The following is a 26,436-nucleotide window of genomic DNA, read 5'->3' on the forward strand; positions in this document are numbered from 1 at the left end:
CAAAGAAGTAATTCTTCTGCGGCAGCAGTCACGTCTGTCGGAGGGCAGAATGTGCAGAGCTGTTTATTAAAAACAAAGCCCATTACTTTGGTCTAAAGTACATATGTGGCTGCGTACCATAGGAAACCACCTTCAAAAAATCTGATGCGTGCTTGTACTAATTTAAGGAAACAAGAAGTACTTGATTAAAGAAAGGTACAAGTCGTCCACAGGGTTGCCTGATGACATTAGTGAATGTGTTTGACAATGCTTGTCTGCAGTCCACATAAGTCAACAAGTATTGCAGCCTGTCATTTACAACTATCACATTCAAGCGTGAACTTAGTACCAACAAAATGCCCTATGCACTGCACATTCTCGTGACATCACTGTAACTGACAGATTATGTCCACCGACATGTGAACCACTGCCAGTCATGACACATTATCTAATTAACGAATAATTTGGCAGCCAGGCGAAACTTAAATACTGTTTACTTCCTTTGATAAAAACTTAGGCAAATTTTTTCACAAAGATAGATACACTGTAAATATGAGCTGTTTCTTCAATTATATTTGAGAATGAAACTGCTCAATGTATGTATGCCCTTTATGTGGTATGCATAACTTCTGTGTGAGTATTAACAGTTCAACTCGTCAATAATTCACGGCCACGAAATTACACAAATCTGAGTTCTCCTGACAGCGAGGTGAGAGGGGTAGAGCCTGGTCCTTGTGGCCCTCTGCGTACGGATATTCCAGTTAGCAGAACAACGTTAGTACAATTCTAGCGCGAATACAATGCTACAATTCCAGCACTCCGTTGGCGAAACTGGAAGCTTAAAAAAAAAAAAATCGTGAAAGGATGGAACCAGCACATCACCGAGCTTACAGTAGGATGCTTTCTAGCACTTTGCAGATTACACCATACCATTTTCTTGTGATTAGGTATCTTTTTATAAGAGCATGGTTACCACATCCCATCCTTACGTGGGAAAAGAGGTCCGAATGATAATGAATGACGCCACAGATTGCAGCCACAGATAAAAGTTGCTAATGACGACATGCCAGAAAGCTTCCTAAACTAAGGAGAACAGGGCGCCCAACAACTGAAGTTACTGTAGTGGAATTCCAGGCTCCCTTGTTTACTATATATATACTGTACGCTTTGAAAATGAACATGTGAGATTGTTAGTAGGGAAGCGGCTCGACCGTAGAAAATAATTATACATTTTTCACCTTAACTTGACCCAAATTTTGGTCCTATTACAGCTTACTTCACGTGGGTCAGTGACAGAAAAAGACAATGCTACAGGTCCACCACCCTTCCAAAGTACGTGATAAGCATCGTAGTCTAATGTTAATACATGGTTACAACTCAGCACTCATGATGGAGAGATGGAATTTGTGGGTCAAGTTAAAGTGAAAGGAATATATCAGCCACTCCTGAAGATGATCCATTGTGACTAGAGAAAATGTTGGGTGGGAGAAAGACAGGTTAGAGATTGAACATAACCCATCCTCAGCGTTCTCTCTCTCTCTTTCTTTCTGAAGATGAGTGGTTGGTGGTTCTGTGTAACCAAAACATTAGGGAAAATAAAGAATTCAAATTTTAACCTGTGTCTCCCTCCCACCCACCTACACCCACTCTATCTCCAGTGTACGACAAATTCAAAACCACTTACACCTTAACACCTCTTCCTTGCTGATTTATCTTTGCATGTGGCAGGTAAAAAATCTCCTGGATAATACTTAAACTATACCGATATCAGAAAGATTTAGGTAGGAATCCGGAAAATAAATGGCTAAGGAAAAAGTGTTTGAGACCGTTCCACGCTGACGAAAATACTAACCTCAGGGAACTACAGGGTGGGACAAAAGTTTACCTGCTATTCTACTGTGTCTGTTATTTCCCTGCGTCTACTTCACTTTCCTCCCTGACGCATCATATCAGAGAGAATAATTCACAGGCGAAGCAAAAAAGTCTCTCTCAGTTCAGGAATAGGAAAAAAAAAAAGTGAAAAGTAGACTATGTGATACATTTGGTAAACTTTTGTCTCCGACTGTATATACTACATTCGGTTGAGGAAGCTCCCTAATTCCTTTTCGTAAGCTATTTAGTTTGCTTATTACACCTGACTGTCACATTCTGGTACATATCGTCAGCTGCATAAATAACATACAAAAGGATGTTAACCAACCAAAAATAAATCACTATCGAAGAGGCGTTAGGGAGCTTCCTTAACCGACGAGTATACCAGCTAGGGGGTTAGATGGCCCCTAGAAAATCGTCTTTAAGCCCGCCTGTGCCACGGCGTTACGGCCAGACGATTTTCTTAAGCTACAGACAGACGTGTATTGGTGAGAGGCTGGGAAAATAACCTCCATCAACCCCCTACAGCAAAGAAATTTCCTCTATAAATGAATAAATAAAAAAATAAAATACAAAATAAATACATGAAAATAAATGTAAATAAATAAATAAATGAAAGAATAAATAAAAATAAATAAATAAAAAATCAAATACAGTATAAATATAATTATAAATAAATAATAATAATATAAATAAAACAAAATAATTAATAAAAAAATAAAAATACATAAATACAAAATCGCCAGGAGGCAGCAACAGGACATCACGGAAGAAATACGTCGTAAAATCGTGGCCTAAGGAGCAAAGTGACATATGCTAAGGGAAAATATACATGATAGTGTGTAAGCCTATGAGAGAGAGAGAGAGAGAGAGAGAGAGAGAGTGGGGGCACAGAGTAGCACATAGTATTGCATTATAACCCCCCCCTCTCTCTCTCTCTCTCTCCACAAAGCTTCAGGATATGTGTACATCGGGACCGTAGGAAGAGAATTTGTAACATCAGTCGCTAATAATAATAATAATAGTAAAAACAACAAGTCAGCAACATCATTCGGTAGGTAATATTAATAATAATAAGAAGAAGAATAAGAATAATCAGGACAAAGACATCACAAACACTCACCACGCCAAAAATAAACTTGAAAAGGACGACTTGGCGAGATTTTTGTCTTTCGTGCAGGGTTGAGTAACTATCACACAAGCTATCATGATGTCACACTATCACAATCTATCACACAATCTATCACGATCTATCACACAATCTATCACGATCTATCACACTATCACAATCTATCACGCAATCTATCTTCAAACACCAATGGGCAGTAATCTAGTGGGCATACAAGAGAAAAATAATTACCATATGCAGAAATACAAGTACCCCAAATCACATAATAATAGTAATAATAATAATAATAATAATAATAATAATAATGTAACAGTAATAATAATAATAATTACATCATATTTTAAATGCAGAGGAGAAACCAAAGGCTAGAAGATCGCCATAAATGTTCCCTCCAAGAGAATGAGAACCAAAATCAAGAAAACAATAATAACAAAATTACTACCACTACTACTACTACCAATAATAATAATAATAATAATAATAATAATAATAATAATAATAACCCAACATACACAGAAATACACCCACAAATAAACCTTCCATTACAATAACTCGACGAAAACCGAATCGCCAGCAAAATGCCCCTAATCTGTGTAACTGGGGTTGGGTAATATCAGTAGTGGTGCATGAGAAGGTCAGGCAAGGAGAACGTTGGGTACAGTCGCTTGTGAGAATACCCTGAGGTTTACACGACATCTCACGCACACACGACATAGACACGACACGCAACACTATTTTAACACACACACACACACACACACACACACACACACACACACGACACAAAAAAGTAAGATCACTCAAATAAAAAATAAGGTAAGACTGCACACACACACACACACACACACACACACACACACACACACACGTACAACCCAACATTATCTCATTCAGCTCAATATACGCCTCTCGCAGTGAAGGGGTTATAAGAGAGGGACATAATTTAATACTGACCCTTATTCTTACTTAGCGACCCCAAATATAAACTTCTAAAAACACCACTTAATTTTGTATTATGCCAGCATTATTCATCATTCATTCATCATCCCTATCCGTGAATATTTCCGTAGCTGCAGCACGGGTCACTTTAATTTCATCATTCACTCATCATTCTGTCCATGAATATTTTTCATAGTAACACCAGACAGTACGTTACCTTCACTCACCATTCACTCATCCTGAATTCGCGTGTTGTGTACTGACTTCCACTTTGCTCACACTCACTGGGTGATGAAAAATAATATCCATACCTAAAATTGACACAAACATGAAAAGACGAAGACTGACAAAGAAAAATTCACAAGCCCAAAATTGGCACGAACATGAACAGACGAACAGCCGCTGAGACGAAAACACATGGAACAGTGAATCACAAACACACAAACGCACACACGGCGAATACGTGGTGTTACTGCCAACATAACACGAACAGACAAACGTGGACGTGTGCTCTTATGAGGCCACATTGTCCTTGGCTTGGGAACTTCGCAACATATCCTCCCCAGCGATTTGCTTTGCGTATTATACCTTAGCCTCTTCAGTTCGTGGAAGCTATTATTTTTTTTAAGTTTTGCTTCTGCAAGTCCATTTTATTCGCCTTAGCAGGGTCCCCTCGTAATTAAGGGGTAATGGAGGGAGTATCAACCTTTTCATTTTGAAAAGATTTTTCTAAGATACATTAACCTGTTAAGCATCCTTTTGTACGTTATCTATGATGATAATTTCGATATGCAAGATAATATTAAGGCGTCACAATTATAAACTAATCATACACGGGGATGTGTTGCTAAGTGCAACAAGCCAAGCATAATCGGACTGACAGACCCACGTGCTGCGCCACACAGAGAGACAAGGCCTTCTGGGAACTCCTATCCGTTAGTACTGTACTACAACTCCAGTGTAGCATTCTTAGAAAAACACTGAAATTCCACTGGGATTTCTCTGGGATACAGGAGACGGTATAGACAGTTGCTACGACAAGAGGATGGTGAAGATTCGTGGAGATTATTTTTAGGAGAGATTTCCAGAGATGATATTTGGGAAAGATTTTAAGAGATGATAATTAGGAAGGCGTCCTCTCTCACTGCCGGACATTAACCCCCTTAGGACGATGACCATTTTCAGTCATTTCTTGCTGCTGTCAGACGATTTTAACTAACTCCATTAAACTCTTGATTACGAAGAGTCTTAAGTCAAATAAAATCGTCCGGTGACAGCAATTAAGCAAAAATGTCATCGTACTGAAGGTGTTACGACTGGTGTTACTGGGAGTCAATGTGATCCGTAATCTCGTTTGCTTTGGAGATTTCGTTAACGCCTCTTCCAAGGCGAAATATACTTGAAATATAATTTACACATTGCTTACGTATCTTCTGGTATGAGACTGACGCAAGATATGTCGATATTAAATAGTTACAAACATCATACGAGGGAATACTGGGGTTGGCAAAGCAAAAACAAGACGCTAAAGAAGAGGAGCTGCGAAGTCCACTAGGCCAAGCGAGAATGCGACTGAATTTGGTGACGGTGATCTTCGTGGCTAAAAACATGTGCCAACAAAAACGAGATCGATTTTGGTGACTGTGATTTCTTCTGTGCAATAAATATATAAATAAAAAAATAAAAAAATGTAGCAAGTTTCCATGGGTGTGACATTGACGGTGCGACACAGTACTGGTGGCGGCAGGAAGCAGTGAGTTGAGGTGGTGGTGGTGGGCCCTTCCCGCGCCACTATTTGCGATCAGAGGGCGGCGACATGAGGCTCTGGATATCCTCCTTTACATTTCTGAAGAACTTCCTAAAGCCAAAGCCAGACGATTCGCGCCTCTGTAACTTCAGGCGTGGGACCTACAGCAGGGATCCGCCGAGAGGGGAGAAGGGACGAGTGGGCATGAGACGGTAAAACGCAGAAGGACTGTCTTAAAACCACGGTACACTCCCAAGCTGGACAAGTATCTCAGCCTTCAGATCTACGGTGTTCTGGTGTATTCATCCGACACCTGTTCCTTGTGTCGTACACTTAGTGGGTCTGGAGAGTTCCGGGCACCTCTACCTTAGCGATTTATGCTGCACATTACACCTAACTATCCTCTTGTATGTCATCAACGCAAACTTATGTCGACATTAAAACGATCTAACATACGAGAGAACATTTAGGTGTAATATGACGAATAAATCGCCAGGGAAACGGTGTCACGAAGCCTGTGGAAGTGCGGACGCGAACGTATCCCGGGGGGGGTCTTTGGATTTTTTTTTTAAATGGTTGCCATGAAAACCCTTCAGCCCGATGACGCAGATACAATTTTATTCTCACTATCTCTAGACGATTTTATTCAGCTTAGGGGAGACCTTTTGAACTGAAGGGGTTAGAGACATCCTTCATCAACCCCTTCAGTACGAGCGGCCTATCCTGAGTTAAATTTAATAGTACAAGGATAGCAATGATGAAACAGAAATAGACGTCATCGCAGTGAAGGGATGAAGTGTTGGTGGTGATAGTGGTGGTGAGGGAGAAAGAGCTGGTGTCTTGTTTGTTGGTGGTTGTGATGGTGATGGTGGTGTCAGTGGTGATGTTAGCGTTGGTGGTGGTGATTGTGGTAGTTTGTGGTGGTGAAGGTAGTGTTTGTGGTGGTGATAGTAATGAAGGTGGAAGTGATGGTTAAGGAAGTGTTAGTGGTGGGGGTGATGGTAATGGCTGTGTTTATAATAAATGGTGGTAATAATGGCGGTAATGGTGATGGTAGTGTTAGTGGTAATGGTGGTAGTGGTGATGGTGGTGGTGTTATTAGTGGTAATGGTGGTGGTAGTGTTGGTGGCGATAACGATGGCAGTGTTTGTGATGATGGTGTAAGTGGTGGTGATGGTGGTAGTAATGGTGATAGTGGCAGTAGTGGAGATGGTGGTAATAATGGTGAAAGTGGCAGTAGTGATGGTGGTAGTAGTAGTGATGGTGGTAGTAGTGATGGGGATTGGACTGATCACAACGTCTCAAATCAACCACCATCAAGGCCAAGGTCACCCAACCACTGTCCCAACACCATTCCTTTTGATCTGTACGTGTTGACTGTGTGTGTGTGTGTGTGTGTGTGTGTGTGTGTGTGTGTGTGTGTGTGTGTGTGTGTGCGTATGTGTGTGTGTGTGTTGGAGGCCACAGTGCTGGAGGTTGTCCCGAAGTATGAGAAGGATGTAGTGTGAGTGAACAGTGTGGGATGGTATGCAGAGGCCCGTCACCGCCCCACACAGACCCAGTGCACTCCGCCACACTCACTCACCTCTCGGGTTTTACATCTTGTGTGTTTACCGATACCTATCACATCACACCGCCCTTGGTCGATTGTGCAAACACTATATACAATATTTACACATTTATACACAAGCCTAGTAGGTGGAGGTTGTGCTGCTGCTGTTGTTGCTCAGGGGTAGTCTTCTTAGGGTCTTTGTTTATGCACTATATATATACAGCATGTACTTATATAAAAATATAAAAACACTTATTCCACAGTTTCATGGAACAATAATGAAAATAAAGCGGCATATTAAATACTGATGGCTTGAAATAATAATAATAATAATAATAAAAGCTGCTCTCTTACTATTAGCTTTGTGATGGTTGCGTATGCAAGTGACTTTTGTAAATATTTTAACAGCACTCTGCCGTCACAACAGCTTCAACGTACAACAGCAACAGCACATCTCCTGCACATAAGTGTCTGGGTCGGCACATGTGACCAGCTGGTTTAGGGAAGCAAAGCTCTATGTTTTTACAGCACTAGGGCCACATGGTACGAGTCGTGTTGGTCCCTGTGAAACAAGTAAAGCGGTTCAATGGTACACACGCACACACACTCACATACTCATACGCACACACAGGGACGACAGTGACTGGGGTGGTCGTCCCGGGTCCACCATAATTCACACACAACACAACCACCATACCTCCTGAACACCACCTGAGTCACACCCTCGCCTACCCTGCCTACATCAATACTACGCTGTTTTTACTCTAACTTGGCACAGGTTTTCGTCCTTTTGAAGCTTAGATCACGCACGTCAGCAGCAGAAAAAGACAATGCTTCTGCTCTACATTCTCTCTACAGCACTTTTTCGTAACTAGCACCATATTTGAGTGTTAATCCCATAATACAACTCAGTACTGAAGATGGAGAGACCGCAAATGGAGAGACGGCAAGAGTAGGTCAAGTTAGAGTAAAAAGGGCATAGTACAAGATACCTCAGTGAATGGTTCGTTGACTGAGTGACTGATTGGACATCACTGTTTCACTGACTGACCGACTAACTGACTGACTGGATACCTCACTGATTCATCGTGTAACTGACTGATTCATGAACCGATTTAATGACTGATCGAGTGACTAGCTAACAGATCAACCAACTGACTGATACCCCTATGATTCACTAACACTATCGCCTGAATGTTCACTTGACTAATTACTCGTTAAACAACTATCTGATTCACTTAATGATCGAATTACTTACACATCGTCTAAATGCTTGACTGTGAGACTGGCAGCAAGAACAGGCAAAATCACTTGTATACTCTGCAACATACTTAACTTTGCACTTATATGAACTACAAATCTCAATTGCATACTACTGCGATCCTGCAAAAGGTAGGTGGGACAATTTGCAATGGAAGTGTCAAATTGTATAAACCTGCAGTCCCTCTGAGTGTTTAAGCTGATTTATATAGTCACCGCAATAAACAAATATATAAATAAATAAAATCGAAGCGGGATCACAAGCTTATGGTCCCCACTCATCCACTCAGGGTACGTGTGTTGAATCTGGTGTGCATGAAGACGCTACCCATCCTGCTGGCCATGTCACATGATTACATAATTACACTTTCACTAACACATCTCTGGGCCAGGTAGTTGCTTTTCAGTATTATATGGCTGATTAACTGTGTAACATGGTACCCCAGTACTAAACTGCAGCTACTTAGTACCAGTGATCCTATTTGCTACTGACAAGGAATGTGTTTACTTTACGGCCTCAAGGACTGCCATTGCCACTACGAGGGGTGAAGAGAACACAAGGTCTCATCTCAAGCGGTGTTCTGGAGTTCTACAGCACAGGGCGGAGTCACCATTTACCTACTACTTTCCAGCATTCACCACAGGGCAGAGGGCAGCAGAAATAACAAGGTTAGTTACAGATTATGTAAAAAATGGGCTCAGATGTCACATGCCAACTAGATGAACATGAGACAGTACAAGTTGGGCAGAGACGGAGAACAAACTGCTAGGCTACAAGAACCTGTCATATGGGTTGATTAAATGGTTTAACAGAAAAGCTGAAATGGCTCAGGATATTGTTAGTAGGACCTAAGGTAAAACTAATCTTTATACCAAGACTAGACTATGTCATTTTCTGTTGCCAACAATGAAAACCGTGCAGAGAAAACTCGTCTAACATAGGGGACTGTGATAGACGCCTAATACCTGCGAATTTCGTGCCTTTTTATAGTCTTACATGCTGCCATCTTTTTTTTTTTTTTTTTTGGGGGGGAGAGGGGTCTACCGAGATGGGATGTAACGATCTCGACACCGTACTTGGAATGAAAAGGCACATGGAGTAGTAATCTCGTAACCTCAAGTGTATTTGCAATTTTTCCTTAGTTAGGGCCAGATCCAACTGTTTGGAAAATGGAGGTGGGGGCATGATCCCTAAAGGGATGACCACTTTATCCATTTAAGGAGATCAAAATACACTTTCAATATACCTTTTATAATCACTGAAATGATTCTGTGATAAATTTTTGGTAAGATGTTCACTGTGTTCATTCTGGTAAATAACCTGTTCTTTTATTAGTAATGAATGATTCGCCGGAAATGGGAAGGGGGGGGTGGTTCGCCTCGCACGTCTACCCCCGTTCTCCCGTCTGTTTGAGGTATGTTTTTGCACATTATTAGTCCATAATATTTTCTTATTTATGGTTTCCTAATAATGAAATAACCTGCATAAATAACAACAGAGTATTAACGAAATATATACAAAAATACACAAGAAAACATGGTAGGGAGCCTTTTGAACCAACGAAAATACGGCTACATTATGTTGCTTCAGGGGTGAAAATGTTATACGAGAAGAGCAGGTCTCACTGGCAACATGTATGGTACGATTAAAAATATATATTAAACTCCACAGCATCATTTTGTTAGCTTATTGAGCAGTTCAGTGTCATTGTTGTTAGCATATTTAGCAGCTCCGTAGCACTGTTGGCAGCAGAAACACTTCAAAATTCATAACAGCAATATGATCAGCTTATATCAGACTAATGGGTGTGGCTCCAAAGAAATCAGCAACCTTATTTATCAGTTTATCAATGTATTTATTTATTTATTTATTGAGAATCGAATCAAATTTTTATAACATTGATTTCAAGGTTTGATTGTTAATCCGAAGCTCGGTAAAAGATTTATATAATCCTCACCCTTCAGGAGGTTTTCCAAAAGCAGAACCCTTACCTACATGTAGAGAAAAATAGCTACAGTAAACAGTAAGAGTAAGTAGGGTAAACAGCTAAAAAAAAAAAGAAAAAGTAAGAGTAAATACTAGGAGTAAAATAGCTGGAGTAAAATAGGTAGAGTAAAACAGTTAGAGCAAATAATAAAAGTAAATACTGTCGTTGGATTAAAACAGCTGTAGTAAAGAGTAAGAATAAATAGCTAGGGTAAAATAGTCGTCTTCCCAAAGATTTACCATTCTTATTTCGCATTTTAAACTGTTATTACTTTGGAGCCTCACAAATTCCTACAGCTAACTGATTAAACCTCTTTATATATGCCCATCATCGTCAGGAGGGTAAAGAAGCATTAAGAAAGCATTAAATAGAGTACAGAGAGGTGTACAGGGAGAAGGCAGCTACTAACTCGGCAACTAGGACCTAAAGCTAGTTAACAGAGGGAATAAAATGGATTAATTAGCGTAAATGTGGATATAGAGACTATTATTATTATTATTATTTTTTTCAAACTACCCTGTGACTTACGTTTTCGGCGTTGGGTTGGTCTGTGACGTCACTTCCTCCCGCTTCACCCTCCTGCGGGAAAGTCAAAATATTACAAAAACGAAAAAACAAACGTAAACTTCATAAATTCTGTGATTCTCGCGTGTATTCGATCTCTGCATTCTGCTATATGAACTTTTATGCATTAGTTTTATTTATTTCTAACCAATCTTTCCTATACAGTACACCCGCCTTTATTGCCTTGCATAACATTTTCAAAAATATGTGTATCTGATTTATCTTTGAATTTAACGCGTACTAGATCCCCAATTTCTGTTTATAATTATTTCTGAGCTCTATCTGCAATCGCTACTATTTTCTTTATACAATATTATACTTCCATTTTGTGTATAATAATTTTGAAGTTTTTATTACATAAGGTTAGATAGAGTAGTTCTCTTTTCCATACATATTTTAATGCATACTGGAGTTCCTATTCTGTTTCTGAGATGATGATGATGATGATGAAGACAACTATAGTGATACGATACTTAGCGTCTGTGACTGACATTACATTACATAACATTACATTAAGTACAGCAGGTTGGTGACAGTTCCAGCTTTTGTGGCTGACGACTATATTACAAGTGCTTAGTTACAGCATCTTCCAAAGTTACAGAGTACAGTACACGAATTACAAGGTGACGGGTGGGGTGCGGTGGGGAAAACAGTCAAATTCTCCGCATATTTATCTCCAAAGTCCATGGAGAAGGAAAGAGAAATGCGACAGGACAGTTACTGCCGATAGTACACGTGGTAAAAGGAGAGCAATTTACCGCTGTGCAAAAATATCTATGGTTTCAACTTTAGATACTAGTGCCTTGGTGTGCGTATATGAGGCAGGGTGGTGTGTGGTGTGGTGTGGTGGTGGTGTGGAGGCTACGCACAGACTGAGGGGTCGGGGGAGGGGTATAGGTGGTGGCCGCGATGAAGGTGGCAGCCAGTACAGCAGCACTAGCAGCAGCCACTCCCACGACACCACCTGCCTCCACCTGCGCACACACACACACACACACACACACACACACACACACACACACACATACACCACGGCCACCACACGCACACACACCAGAAGGATCTACATTAGAATATAATATCAGGATTCTGTACGAGTGATATGCAAATCCAAGTGATGAAATGTAGTTAAAAAAATTAAGAGTGGAGAAATTTCCATGCTTATAATAATAATAATAATAATAAATCGATAAAATGTAAAACTACAGGCCAAAAACTGAAACCATTTATACACGTACAAATCGACAGAAGCTTATAATCCACGTACTGCACTCTTTTGCTTTATCTGTTTTTTCTAAATTCATAACACAATTGAGATTTACAGTAGGTATAATAGTGCTAATCTTATTTTCAATCATGAGATGTGTATTTAAAAACATCCACTAATGAAGAGAATTAAAGCTGGCATGCAAAACTGGGAGTCCACTGAACGTGGTATAAAATTTGGGTGGAGAAAATGTTAATAGGTTAATACACTGCTGTTACTCGCACAACCAACCATGCACAGAACGAGCACAAGGTCATACCCACTCTAAAACTGCCCAAACTTTCAAGTCTGCCTATAACGCTAAAATATATGGCAATACACAACTAAGAGGGCTTGATATACGTACCTCACCGACCTCTGCCAGTTGCTGAGTGCTTTGCTGATCTTCCGATAATGACACGTCCCCTACGCCACCGTCCTCTACCTCGCTGACCTGATCTCCCTCTGCAGCTTCATCTCCTGCTGCGTTGGTGGCATCACTTACTACATCTGACACAGCCTCGGCCACAGTGCCATGAGCCTCCTGTGTTGCAGCTGAGGCACTGTCCAACACACTTCCCGTCTCACCGGAACCGCAATCTGCCCCATCTTCGACCCCCTCGACCACTGAAGCAGCAACATCATTATCGGGTGATGTTTGTCCCAGGCTGAGAGCTTCCTCCACCTCATCAGCACCTACATCAGCCACAGTCTTTGCGGTGTCAAACGAACCATCCACTGTCTCTGATGCGTCCTTTGCTGCAGCTCCTTCATCAACATCAGCAACAACATCATCAGTCACATCTGCGGCAGCAGCAATATCATCAGTCACAGCTTCAACAGCAGCAGCAGTAGATTCTTCTGCAGCAGCAGCAACATCACCTGTCGCATCTTCTGCAGCAGCAGCAGCATCAGTTGCATCTTCTGCAGCAGCAGCAGCAGCAGCAGTCGCATCATCTGCAGCAGCAGCAGCATCAGTCACATCTTCTGCAGCAGCAGCAGCATCAGTCACATCTTCTGCAGCAGCAGCAGCATCAGTCACATCTTCTGCAGCAGCAGCAACATCACCTGTCGCATCATCTGCAGCAGCAGCAGCAGCAGTCACATCTTCTGCAGCAGCAGCAGCATCAGTCACATCTTCTGCAGCTGCAGCAACATCAGTCGCATCATCTGCAGCAGCAGCAGCAGCAGTCACATCTTCTGCAGCAGCAGCAGCATCAGTCACATCTTCTGCAGCTGCAGCAACATCAGTCGCATCTTCTGCAGCAGTAGCAGTAGTTGCATCTTCTGCAGCAGCAGCAGCAGTTGCATCTTCTGCAGCAGCGGCAGCATCAGTCACATCTTCTGCAGCAACTGCATCAGTTGCATCTTCTGCAGCAGCAGCATCAACATCAGTGGCATCCTCTGCAACAACAGCAGCATCAGTGGCATCTTCTGCAGTAACAGCAGCATCAGTGGCATCCTCTGCAGCAATAGTGGCATCTTCTGCAGCAACAGCAGCATCTTCTGCTGCAGCAACAGCAGCATCAGTGGCATCTTCTGCAGAAATAGCAGCATCTTCTGCTGCAGCAACAGCAGCATCAGTGGCATCCTCTGCAGCAATAGCAGCATCTTCTGCTGCAGCAATAATGGCATCTTCTGCAGCAATAGCAGCATCTTCTGCTGCAGCAACAGCAGCATCAGTGGCATCTTCTGCAGCAATAGCAGCATCTTCTGCTGCAGCAACAGCAGCATCAGTGGCATCTTCTGCAGCCATGGCAGCATCTTCTGCTGCAGCAACAGCAGCATCAGTGGCATCTTCTGCAGCAATAGCAGCATCTTCTGCTGCAGCAACAGCAGCATCAGTGCCATCTTCTGCTGCAGCAACAGCAGCATCAGTGGCATCTTCTGCAGCAATGGCAGCATCTTCTGCTTCAGCAACAGCAGCATCAGTGGCATCTTCTGCAGCAATGGCAGCATCTTCTGCTGCAGCAACAGCAGCATCAGTGGCATCTTCTGCTGCTGCAACAGCAGCATCAGTGGAATCCTCTGCAGCAACAGCAGCAGCATCAGTGGCATCTTCTGCAGCAGCAGCAGCATCAGTGGCATCTTCTGCAGCAGCAGCAGCATCAGTGGCATCTTCTGCAGCAGCAGCAGCATCAGTGGCATCTTCTGCAGCAGCATCAGCAGCATCAGTGATATCTTCTGCAGCAACAGCAGCATCAGTGGCATCTTCTGCAGCAGCAGGAGCATCAGTGGCATCTTCTGCAGCAACAGCAGCATCAGTTGCATCTTCTGCAGCAGCAGCAGCATCAGTTGCATCTTCAGCAGCAGCAGCATCAGTTGCATCTTCTGCAGCAGCAGCGGAAGCATCAGTTGCATCTTCTGCAGCGGCAGCAGCAGCATCAGTTGCATCTTCTGCAGCAGCAGCATCGGTTGCATCTTCTGCATCAGCAGCAGCATCAGTTGCATCTTCTGCAGCAGCAGCAGCATCAGTTGCATCTTCTGCAGCAGCAGCAGCATCAGTTGCATCTTCTGCAGCAGCAGCAGCATCAGTTGCATCTTCTGCAGCAGCAGCAGCATCAGTTGCATCTTCTGCAGCAGCAGCAGCTGCATCTTCAGCTGCAGCAGCAGCAGCATCAGTTGCATCTTCTGCAGCAGCATCAGTTGCATCTTCTGCATTTTCTGCAGCAGCATCAGTTGCATCTTCTGCATTTTCTGCAGCAGCATCAGTTGCATCTTCTGCAGCAGCAGCAGCATCAGTTGCATCTTCTGCAGCATCAGCTGCATCTTCTGCAGCAGCAGCAGCAGCATCAGTTGCATCTTCTGCAGCAGCAGCAGCATCAGTTGCATCTTCTGCAGCAGCAGCAGCATCAGTTGCATCTTCTGCAGCAGCAGCAGCATCAGTTGCATCTTCTGCAGCAGCAGCAGCAGCAGCAGCTGCATCTTCAGCTGCAGCAGCAGCAGCATCAGTTGCATCTTCTGCAGCAGCAGCAGCATCAGTTGCATTTTCTGCAGCAGCAGCAGCATCAGTTGCATCTTCTGCAGCAGCATCAGTTGCATCTTCTGCAGCAGCAGCAGCATCAGTTGCATCTTCTGCAGCAGCAGCAGCATCAGTTGCATCTTCTGCTGCAGCAGCAGCAGCATCAGTTGCATCTTCTGCTGCAGCAGCAGCAGCATCAGTTGCATCTTCTGCAGCAGCAGCAGCATCAGTTGCATCTTCTACAGCAGCATCAGTTGCATCTTCTCCCGCAGCATCAGTTGCATCTTCTGCAGCAGCAGCTGCATCTTCTGCAGCAGCATCAGTCGCATCATCTGCAGCAGCATCAGTTGCATCTTCTGCAGCAGCAGCAGCAGCATCAGTTGCATCTTCTGCAGCAGTACTGGCAGCATCAGTTGCATCTTCTGCAGCAGCAGCAGCATCAGTTGCATCTTCTGCAGCAGCAGCAGCATCAGTTGCATCTTCTGCTGCAGCAGCAACAGCATCAGTTGCATCTTCTGCTGCAGCAGCAGCAGCAGCATCAGTTGCATCTTCTGCAGCAACATCAGCTTCAGTTGCATCTTCTGCAGCAGCAGCAGCAGTTGCATCTTCCACAGCAGCAGCAGCATCAGTTGCATCTTCTGCAGCAACATCAGCTTCAGTTGCATCTTCTGCAGCAGCAACATCATCAGTCGCATCTTCTGCAGCAGCGGCAACATCAGTCACATCTTCTGCAGCAGCAGCAGCAGCATCAGTTGCATCTTCTGCAGCAGCAGCAGCATCAGTTGCATCTTCAGCAGCAGCAGCAGCATCAGTTGCATCTTCTGCAGCAACATCAGCTTCAGTTGCATCTTCTGCAGCAGCAACAGCATCAGTTGCATCTTCTGCAGCAGCAGCAGCATCAATTGCATCTTCTGCTGCATCAGTTGCATCTTCTGCAGCAACATCAGCTTCAGTTGCATCTTCTGCAGCAGCAACAGCATCAGTTGCATCTTCCGCAGCAGCGGCAGCATCAGTTGCATCTTCTGCTGCATCAGTTGCATCTTCTGCAGCAACATCAGCTTCAGTTGCATCTTCTGCAGCAGCAACAGCATCAGTTGCATCTTCTGCAGCAGCAGCAGCATCAGTTGCATCTTCCGCAGCAGCAGCAGCATCAGTTGCATCTTCTGCAGCAGCAGGAGCATCAGTTGCATCTTCTGCAGCAGCAACATCATCAGTCGCATCTTCTGCAGCAGCAGCAACATCAGTCACATCTTCTGCAGCAGCAGCATCTGTTGCATCTTCTGCAGCAGCAGCAACAGTATCAGTCGCATCTTCTGCGGCAGCAACATCATCTGTTGCATCTTCTGCAGCAGCAGCAACATCATCAGTCACCTCTGCAGCAGCTGCAGCGGCAGTGGCATCTTCTGCTGCAACATCATCTGTCACCTCTTCTGCAGCAACAGCAACATCATCTGTCACTCCTTCTGCAGCATCAGCAGCAGCTTCCTGTACCTCTTCTGCAGCCTCAGCAACATTATCCTGCGCCTCTTCTTCAGCTGCCGTGACATTATCTGAAATATCGCCCTGCGCATTCTGGGCTGCAGCCTCAGCATTATCAGCCACTTCCTCTGCTGCTGTTACTGCTTCCTCACCTACTTCTTCAACACCGTCCTGCAGTGCTTCCACACCATTATCAGCACCGTTTATAAGATCCACCGCCGCATCTCCGGCTTCTTCCACTGCGTCTGATACAATTTCTTCACCATTCATGGCGATAGCCGCTCCTGCAGCTGCTCCAGCTGCTGCCACGCCTCCAATAACAGCCGTGGAGGCCACACCATCAGCATTTTCGTCTTTCGCTTTATTGGCTTCAGACTTTTTCTTGATTCTCCGACTTTTAAAGACTGATTCCCTAGTTTTTTCGCCACCGTCCCCGTGCATGTTGCGACGGTCCAGTGACAGAGATTTCTTCATTTTTTCTTTGCTTTCGGCCAGCAAAGAGCGTCTGGGGGGCCGGGTGTCATGCTCCAGCGAGGCCGCCCGACCCAAGTTCTTCCCGCCATCCTTCTTCCTCAGCGCTGCTCCCCCCGCGACCTAGGACAACGACATACGGTACGTCAGACACGCATCCTCGCGCACCAACATCTATACCTTCAGTGGGACACTCACCCTCATCCGTACACTGCAATCATCCTTTCTGTTATTATCTGCAGTTGCTTTGCCTGTCCTTTTGTTTACACTAGCTGCCTGCTTGGGTCAACCATCCTGCAATCGCAACCAGCAAGCCAGGACAAAGGTATGTGTATGTGTGTGTTGACCAGCTAAAGTTCTGAGAGCTGACCAAATGGGAGGTTCATTTCTGCCAGTCACTGGATCTACAGGGAAGTGTGGTGTTGTGTGGTTCTGGATGGGGCAGGAAAGTTTTGCGATGACGAACCATGTAACATCAGGCAAAATTATCTTTCAGACTGGCTACACCGTTCAGCTTCTCTACGTTGGCCTCGAGTCGGTCTGTGAGGACTGCTGCTAAAGGGGCAAGGCGCTCTGAGGGTGTGACGGGTCAGTGTGGATTGAGGAGAGCAGGTCAGTGCCTCCCTCACCACCCTCATCTCCTCTAGAACTTGTGGACGTATAACTGTCACAGGAGATACTAGGCATGTCTAAGGGCAAAGCTCATAATCAGGTCGTAATTCTTATGTTGTGTTACTGTGTCAGACGTGAAGCTACTAAACTACCAAGAAGCTTCACACTAAAACTACTTCAGTTCATGCTTCCTAAACACTAATTCAGAGCAGCTGCTAACGGCACTATGAATCAATCTGAACTATCTTGGTCCCAAACGATAATCAACTTTATGCTGCTAAAAAAAAACTGCTAGAAAACGCTACCATTAGAAATCTAGGTTATTAAAAAGAAAAACTCAAACAGCTAGTATTAGGTAAAAACATGACTTCTGTGTCACTTGCATTTTTGTAATTAGTCACTGTTAAGGAAATTAGTTCCGTGTTCTCGTGGGCAATGGAGGTTCCCTAATACGTTTTCCTTAGCTAATTACTTTACGTATTACACTTCTGTTATTCCTCTGTATATTACAAGTATCTTTTTAATTGTGACTTACAATGCATGAAGGACAGTATTATGCCCTTGAAGCCAGTGTCTTTTTAAAATCATAGTTCATCACAACTTCCAGACTATTATATCCAACTTAGGAAGGATTTTTAGTGGTGAAGGGGTCAGTAAGGGACATATCGAACCTCTCCACCTCGAAAAGTCTCTCCTAAGCTGACTATCGTTATCTGATGGCAGCAAGAATGAAACGAAAAATTATGTCGCCAGATTCAAAGGTGTAGTTCATCTGAATGTGAACCCAGTGGACTACAGGCTGAAGTACCCCTCTCCCTGCAATCCACCATCCTCCTTTCAGAATAAAATACAATACACGTCATGGGCCTTTCTAATATATACTCCTTGCCAGTTAATGACTACTTATGGCATGTTCATAAATCCTAGAACATTAAATTGACATAAGTAACATAAAAGAGAATATACTGTTGCTGCTGTTGTAGTCCCAGGTTCGTCTGAAATGTGAATCCTGTGGACTGCATGCTAACGCAACCCCCTCCTGCAGTTTACAATCCTCCTTTCGGGAGACAGGGAGGGAGAAGAGGGACGTTTGTATAACTACGCAGTTCAGCCGCCTGGTTATATTGGTGTCACCGCGTGAAGGCGTCCCTCTCCGACACCACAAGAGAATATGAAGGAGGAATACAGAAAATAAATCACTAAAGAAAAGTTATTAAAGAATCTCCTTAAACCCACTCGAATACGGCCTCAAAATCTAGATTAATATGATCTAAAAGATAACTGTGTGAAGGCAACGAGTATAAGAGAGAGGCAGGATACATGGACAGACCATGGCGGCTCCCAGCGGCGCGCCCCTCCTCCCCTGGCGTGGTGGGTCGTCCTGCTGTTTGCCGCCTGAGATGCGGCGGCGGCGACCACCAGGGGCAGCGTAGGGCACCGCATCTGGAGAGAAAAAAAAAAGGCGCTGGATTATTTACATTACTGAGCACTCATACATTTAACTATAACTACTCGCCACTCATTTTTACTCAACATCCGTATCACCACAAGCACTCAGCATCCATTTACTTAACCGCATCTGGGAAAACATAATTACTTAGCACTCGAATATCTACTTAGCACTCTGGCGCTTCTGTTTACTATAATAATTCGTCACTCACATATTCAATGAACATCTGTAACAACATCAGCACTCAGCACCCATATATTTACTTAGTACCCAGCCATTTACATCTTACTGCATCTTTACTCAGCATCTGCAACACCAGCACCCTACCATATATTAGTATTACTTCTTTACTCAGCATCTGTGACATCACAATCATTCAGCATTCATATATTTACTTCATATCCCTCCCCTCCCCTAACACAATCAATCACCACACACATTAACTCAGCACCTCGACACTTACGACCGTATTACAATAATAATAATAATAATAATAATAATAAATGTGAATGTGTGAATAACCTCCCGTTTTGGCCGGTAATTTTTGAACCATGATGACAGAACATGTTTAAAAATTCTGTACTACATGTGAGATGCGCATTTATCTTTTCAGCCATTCCAGACCTGTTCCAGTGTTTTATTGCTCAGCATAGATAATTCCATGTTTTTGTATACGGTTTATGCATAAGGCTATTTTATTTAATTTACAGATATAATGCAATGTAAATACCATACTGATTAGGTACCATATAAGGCGTTATGTTTACGTAGAGGGAAGAAAAGTATTGCTTATTGTACGGGTATGTGGTCGACTTGTTGAGGCCCCTAGCGATCACTCTAGCTCCAGTTTTTCTATATAAATACTGAAGTTCTCACTCACATGTTTTCACTTGTAGATGTGAATATATGACAACGCTGGGGCGGTGTACAGTGAATGTACTAGTAAATTCTTGTACTGTTTTTACTCTTGGCGGTCTTCAGTGACGTGTCGTTATCTCTTTCTTTTCCGTGACTCCTCAGCCGTGCAGGGCATCTGTGTTAGTGTGTATCTTAGGTCTGAGTACCCTGTTTGTTTATAACCCTTTGCGGCATCACCACCGCTGCCATCACCACCACCACAGCCAACCATATGTCCTGTGCCTTACTACCACAACCACCACCACCAAAAAAGCCAGCAACAACACTTCCTCGAAAAGAAAAAAAGAAAACAAGAAGAAGAAAGAGTACTGATCACAAGTTCGTAGGTTAAACTCTTAACCTATGTCCGAAGTCGAATGCATTAAACAAAACAGTATACAAATAAATAAATATATAAACGTGGACCACGCCAACTGGACGTTGACAGGGCACTCGTAAGGTACTTAGAATCGACTGGCGGTAGCAAAAAACAAAGAAGCTGGGATTTCTCACGCGCTGAAAGGATTACGGAGACATTTAATCCCCAGACAAGACAAGGAAGTCCTAAGCTGAATAAAATCGTGTGCCGGTAGGGATGAGGAAGGAGTTAAGACTTTTCACGTCCTGTAAGATGGGTACGGGGTAAAACAACACAGCTATAAGAGTTCCAACAAAGCCAACAGTTCTTGAGGAGGAGGTTGTAATTTATGAACGGTCCTAACTCATTTTCACGACTAATAAGAACCAATAAAAGTTAACTCTTACCACAGATCGCTTCGTTGTTGTTGTTTTCTTTTTAACATTTACTCTGATATGATTAATGTTTGAGTGAGGATAAACATATACACAACAATCTTAAACACCATCTTAGGACATTCTATAGATACAACAGTGAAGACAATCGTATCCACATTGACTTAAACAAAACCAGGGCTCACGAGGTTTATACATATATGAGCACAGACAAAATCTATCTAAAACAAATTAAAACTAGACTTTATAAATACGCAACTGACCATATTTACAAGCATACTTAAACCCGACGTAAGCTTAGAATAATTAAAAATATGGGGTGGGTGGGCGCGTTGTGTTTCCAAGCGTGTACGAGTGTTTTTTCGCTGCCGTATGTTTGGGGTGAGTGACGGGGCTGGCGGGGGCACAAGGTTGAGAGAGGTATATATAGAGCCCCTTGCGTCACTCTCACAGGTGGCTCTATGACTTCGCTCCTTGTCGTGCTCTCCTCACCCCCTCTTAGTCTCTCTCACTCTTTCCCTCCCTCCTCTCCTCTCTCTTCCTCTTAGTCTCGCTCCCCCTTACATCCCTGTCTCTCAAAATATTTATGCTTTATTGAACATAGTCCAGTAGACAGGTAAAACTCAGCCAATATAAAGTCATACCAGGTACTAATTAAGGTGTAATGCAAAAAGTTTCAGGAATGTTAAAATTTAGTTGTGTAACCTATATACATCACTAAAATCAGTTCAAAAATATAAACACAAATAAATAAATATGTACGTATCTCAGTAATGGAATACCCCGTCCCGTTACTCGCATTTCTCACTTTTCGCTTCACTTTTCCCATCAATCATTTTCTGCCTCATATATTTCCTGCCTTCCCAACATCATTAACCATTCCATGAACTATTTCTCCCTCCACCCATTTTCTGTACCACATTAACTCCATCATATCTTCCTCCATCCACTCCATCTCTTCTCCCTCTTCCCATTTTCTGTACCCCATTCATTCCACCTTCTCTTCCTCCATCCATTTTCTATATCTCAGTCGCTCCCACCGCCTTTCATTCATTTTCTGGGCTTTATTCATTTTTATTTTCTAATGCCATTCATTTTGTAAACATAATTCACTCCCTTTCTTTTTCCTTCATCTTACTCATTCTTTCTCCATTCATTATCCTCTCATTCTCCCTCCGCCCACACCCTCAACTCTTCTCTCTCTCTCTCTCTCTCTCTCTCTCTCTCTCTCTCCTATCAATCATCATTCCACTTCCCTAAACTGAACCCCAGCCTACCCCCTCCCTCTCTCATCAATCACTCATCCTCTCCTCTCTCCCTCAGTCTCTCATCCATCCACTTCCCCAAACTTAACCCTAGACTACACTCCAACCCCGCCGCCCCCCCTTCTCTCTCTCTCTTGGCACGCTTCACCCCTTTCAAACCCCCTCCTACCCATCACTGCATATAACACCCAAATACCTTAGTAGCAACCAGGCGGATCGCGGTAATTTTTCAACACCTCTACTCCTAAGATGCGTTTCCTGCTGACTGCCTTCTTACGATTTCATTTAAGACGTTCGCCAGGGTTAGACACAGCCTTCATAAACCCCCTCAGTGCCTGGGAGGTGTCCTAAGCTGAATAAAATCGTCTGGAGGTAGTAGAATAGGGTACATCAGCGAACTGGAGGGATGAACCGATTGACTTCCTTCTTGCAATATATTTCTAAGTCTTTCTTGCTATCTACAGACGATTTTCTCAAGTCAGGAAAGGCCTCTCAAACTGAAGGGGTTAATGAGGGCTGTGCATGGCCCCACACTGTCAAAAAAAGAAAAAGAAAAATGCCCCACCATTTCAAAAACAAAAAAACAGAGTAACAAAACTTCCCTCCTGACCTAACAACAAATTGTCCGGTGGCAGCAAAAATATACTGAACACATGCGTCCTCAGTTAGAAAAAAAAGGGTAAATGGCTAGTATTTTTTTCCCGTGCTGAGTAAAATCGTCAGGTGCCGGGGTGAACAAAAGAGGTGTCAGGGTGAAGAAAAAAAATGTTCCGATGGATCACTAATCGTACGTGACAGTGCCGTAGATTTTATTCCCCTCCCCATCCCCCCCCTCCCTCTCTCTCTCTCTCACACACACACACACACAAGCGTACTGGAAAAATGTATCGGTCAAGGAAAAAACAATGGCAGGTCACGAAAGGAATTATTTTTTATCTATATATATATATATTTTTTCCTAGGGTACGAGACGTGACGCCATGTGTTCAACGAGAGGGAAAGTTGCTGTCATGTTTACCTATCCGTCTGCCTACCTGTATGATGTTTATGCTGTCTGTTTCCTCCCTACCTGTCCCCCCCCACACTCTCTCTCTCTCTCTCTCTCTGCCTGTCTCCCTAATTGTCTGCCTGCCTCCTTACCTGTCTGCCTGCCTCCCTACCTGTTTTCCTAGTTACCTGTCTGTCTTCTTTTCCTAAGGTTTTAATATCTTCCTATATTCTTTGCCTCCTGCCTTACCTAATCCTGCCTGTCCCCCCTTCCTTCGTGCGTCACCTACGTCCCTGCCTAACCCAGACACATTGAATATTCTCTATATCTCCTGCCTCGCTGTCTGCTTTCACTGCCCCCCTGTCTGCATACCTCTCCCACTTGTATGCCCATCCGTCAGTGTGTGTGTGTGTGTGTGTGTGTGTGTGTGTGTGTGTGTGTGTGTGTGTGTGTGTGTGTGTGTGTGTGTGTGTGTGTGTGTGTGTGTGTGTGTGTGTGTGTTTTGCCTGTCTGCCATCTGTCTTCCAGCCTGCACGTCTGCTTGTCTCGCTATCTGCCTAATTTTCTGCCTCACCCTGCCTGCGTCCTTCTCTGTCTTCTTGCCTAGCCTGTCTGCTTCTCTGCCTACTTTTCTGCCTGTCTGTCTCTGTCTGTCTGCCTGCCTGTCTGCCTACTGTTCCATCCGGTAGATTTGCCTTCGTGCCGGACTGACTGTCGCCGAAAAGAGAAAAATGCTTCGTGTTGTTTAAGATTGTTCAGCTGTTGTGCCTTCCTTGATCATGCCACACACTGTTGACACCACACGCTGTTCATACCACACATTGTTCACACCACACACTGTTCATACCACACACTGCTATACCACACACTGTTCACACCACACAATACTGCCATCTCACTCCACATCGGATTGTCTCGTTCATCTAACTTTTCTTACCCAAACTACGCCTAAATCTTTAAATAAATCATCGCCATCATCATCATCATCATCATCATCATCGCCACCACCACCACCATCATCATCATCATCCTGACCCTATTTCCAGGTAATATATATGAGATACGTAGAAGATCGGAAAAGTAAAACAAAAAACCCTGAAAAAATTATCCCGTACGTGACTAGAGTTCATTCACTTTATCTTGGTGCGGATTTTCGTCTTTTTTTTTTTTTTCAGTTTATTTCACTTAGATAAAAAAAAAAAATTAAGGCAATACGACGACTCTAAACACTTACCAAAAACACTTCTTTGTGACAAGCATAAAAAATCTTGTTACAGCTCAGTAGCAGCATAGGACAATATCCTGGGTCCTACATTTTAATAATTGCGTTTATCTTATTTATGCAAACTGTGTCGATAATACAAAGGATGAAATATGATATAAGAGACTGGTATGGCATAAGATGAAAAATAAATCGCCAAGGAAGAGGTGTTAGTAAGCTTCCTCATCCTACTAAAATACAAGCCGTAGAGACAGCAGGAGCTACGCAGTCTCTGAGGTGAGCTTCCTGTAGTGTGGTGGGTAAAAGCTCCCCGGAGATAAACCGCAGTGTGAGAGCTGTGGCTGGACACATAACCACACGTCACTCACTCTAACAAGGCCAAGATTTTCGTCCTTTTACTGTTTACTTCACATAGCTCAGTGTCAGAATAAGGCACTGCAAAGACCCTACATCATTCCACAGCACCTCTTTGTGGTTAGCATCATATTCTGCCATCAATCATCTGTTACACCTCAGAATTCAAAACGGAGAGATGGCAATTTTAGGCCAAGTTAAAGTGAAAAGAGTAGTGTGTTTAACCACGACAGTACCATCATAACGCCTTCATTCTTGTTATCTCCAGAGGAGTTTATTTAGGTTACTAGTGACCATTAATTAATCTCTTATATAACTAACAAGTATTTTTTAGACGGGAATAAAATCGACTGGCACCCTTTTTTATTTACATATATTTTTTTAAAGAGACAATGAATGAAGGAAAAACAAAGGAAATGAAAAAAAAAAAAAAAAACACGACTTGCGCGTTCACTAGACTCGCCATTCTTTCTTTTTTTTTTTTTTTAATGCTTTCCGACTGTGGCCATAGATTAGACAACCCGTTCCTTTAGGCTTAGCAGTTCCTCTATGTGCCACATTCTTCCACATGTCACAGCTTCGGCGCTCTTACCCACCGTCCATACTGAATATATGATAGGGTCGTTTCATTACAAAGGCATTTATGTGCATCTTAAAATACACACACACACACACACGAGAGAGAGAGAGAGAGAGAGAGAGAGAGAGAGAGAGAGAGAGAGAGAGAGAGAGAGAGAGAAATCAGAGACTGAAAGGGAAGCGTGAAAGGTGAGACTGAAATCAGAGGAGCCGGGAACGAAGGTGAGATGGAAGGTAAGGAGGAGGAGGAGGAGGAGGAGGAGGAAAGACGACCGATAGAATGGGAGAGAGGAAGGGATGATGGCTGGATAAACTGATGGAAGGAGAGGAAGAAAAGAAAGAAGACGAAGAAACGACGGATAGCAGGGAGGAAGGAAGAAAAGAGAGAGAAAAAAAGACGGGAAGAAAAAAGAATAAGTGGACAGATGGATGGATGGAAGAAAGATGGGAGGGAGGAAGGAAAGGAGGGCTGGAGAGGCGGATTGAGTGAGTGAGTGAATGAATGAATGAATGAAAGAACGAATAATGGAAGAAGGGAGTGGAGGAGGGAGGGAAGGGAAGGGAAGGGAAGGGAAGGGAAGGGAAGGGAAGGGAAGGGCAGGGCAGGGCGGTTAGTCTTCTATGAGTGAAGTAGGGAGGGGAGAGGGAGGGGAGAGGGAGGGAAGAAGGGAGGAATGGAGGAAGTGAGAAGCAGGGAGGGAGAAACGTGTGTGTCTGGGAGCCCACGTTCTCACAGTCACGATTCTGTCTCACCAACTGGTTCCTCCTGCCCTCCTTCACTCCCTCCCTCCCCACCACTCTCCTTCTACACTTCCCTCCCTCCCTTCCTCCCTCCCTCCTTCCTTCCCTCCCTCCTTTCCTCCCTCTAGACTTCTCAACCCTTCTTCACACTCACCCCTATCTCGTATATTTTTTCCTGATATTTACACTTTCCCCTGCGTCTAAACATACCTCCCGTCCCTCCCTCCCTCCCTTTAGCCTTGTTTCTCTCCCTTACTCCCTTCGTCCCACCCTCCCTTCAGGCTTTCCTCCCTCCCTCCCTCCCTCCCTCTCGTACACCTGGGGCTGACGACTTTATTTATTTATCAATTTATTTATTTATTTACTCCGACTAATGCCAGACGATGT

General features: G+C 43.6%; 1 protein-coding gene across 1 annotated transcript in view; it reads right to left on the reverse strand.

The window, feature by feature from the left end:
• The window catches only part of LOC145407795 (uncharacterized), a 58,551-nt gene that overhangs the window by 13,849 nt on the left and 18,266 nt on the right, over positions 1 to 26,436 (reverse strand). The window contains exons 2-3 of the mRNA XM_080278659.1: positions 19,131 to 19,243; positions 10,995 to 11,045 (exon numbers count right to left, since the gene is read on the reverse strand). Of these exons, the coding sequence (XP_080134785.1) occupies positions 10,995 to 11,045; positions 19,131 to 19,243 (164 nt within the window). The remainder of the gene's footprint in view (positions 1 to 10,994; positions 11,046 to 19,130; positions 19,244 to 26,436) is intronic.

Source organism: Coenobita brevimanus, chromosome 8, assembly GCF_032717465.1.
Source record: "Coenobita brevimanus isolate Jiangsu-jjx chromosome 8, ASM3271746v2, whole genome shotgun sequence".
NCBI lineage: Eukaryota > Metazoa > Arthropoda > Malacostraca > Decapoda > Coenobitidae > Coenobita > Coenobita brevimanus.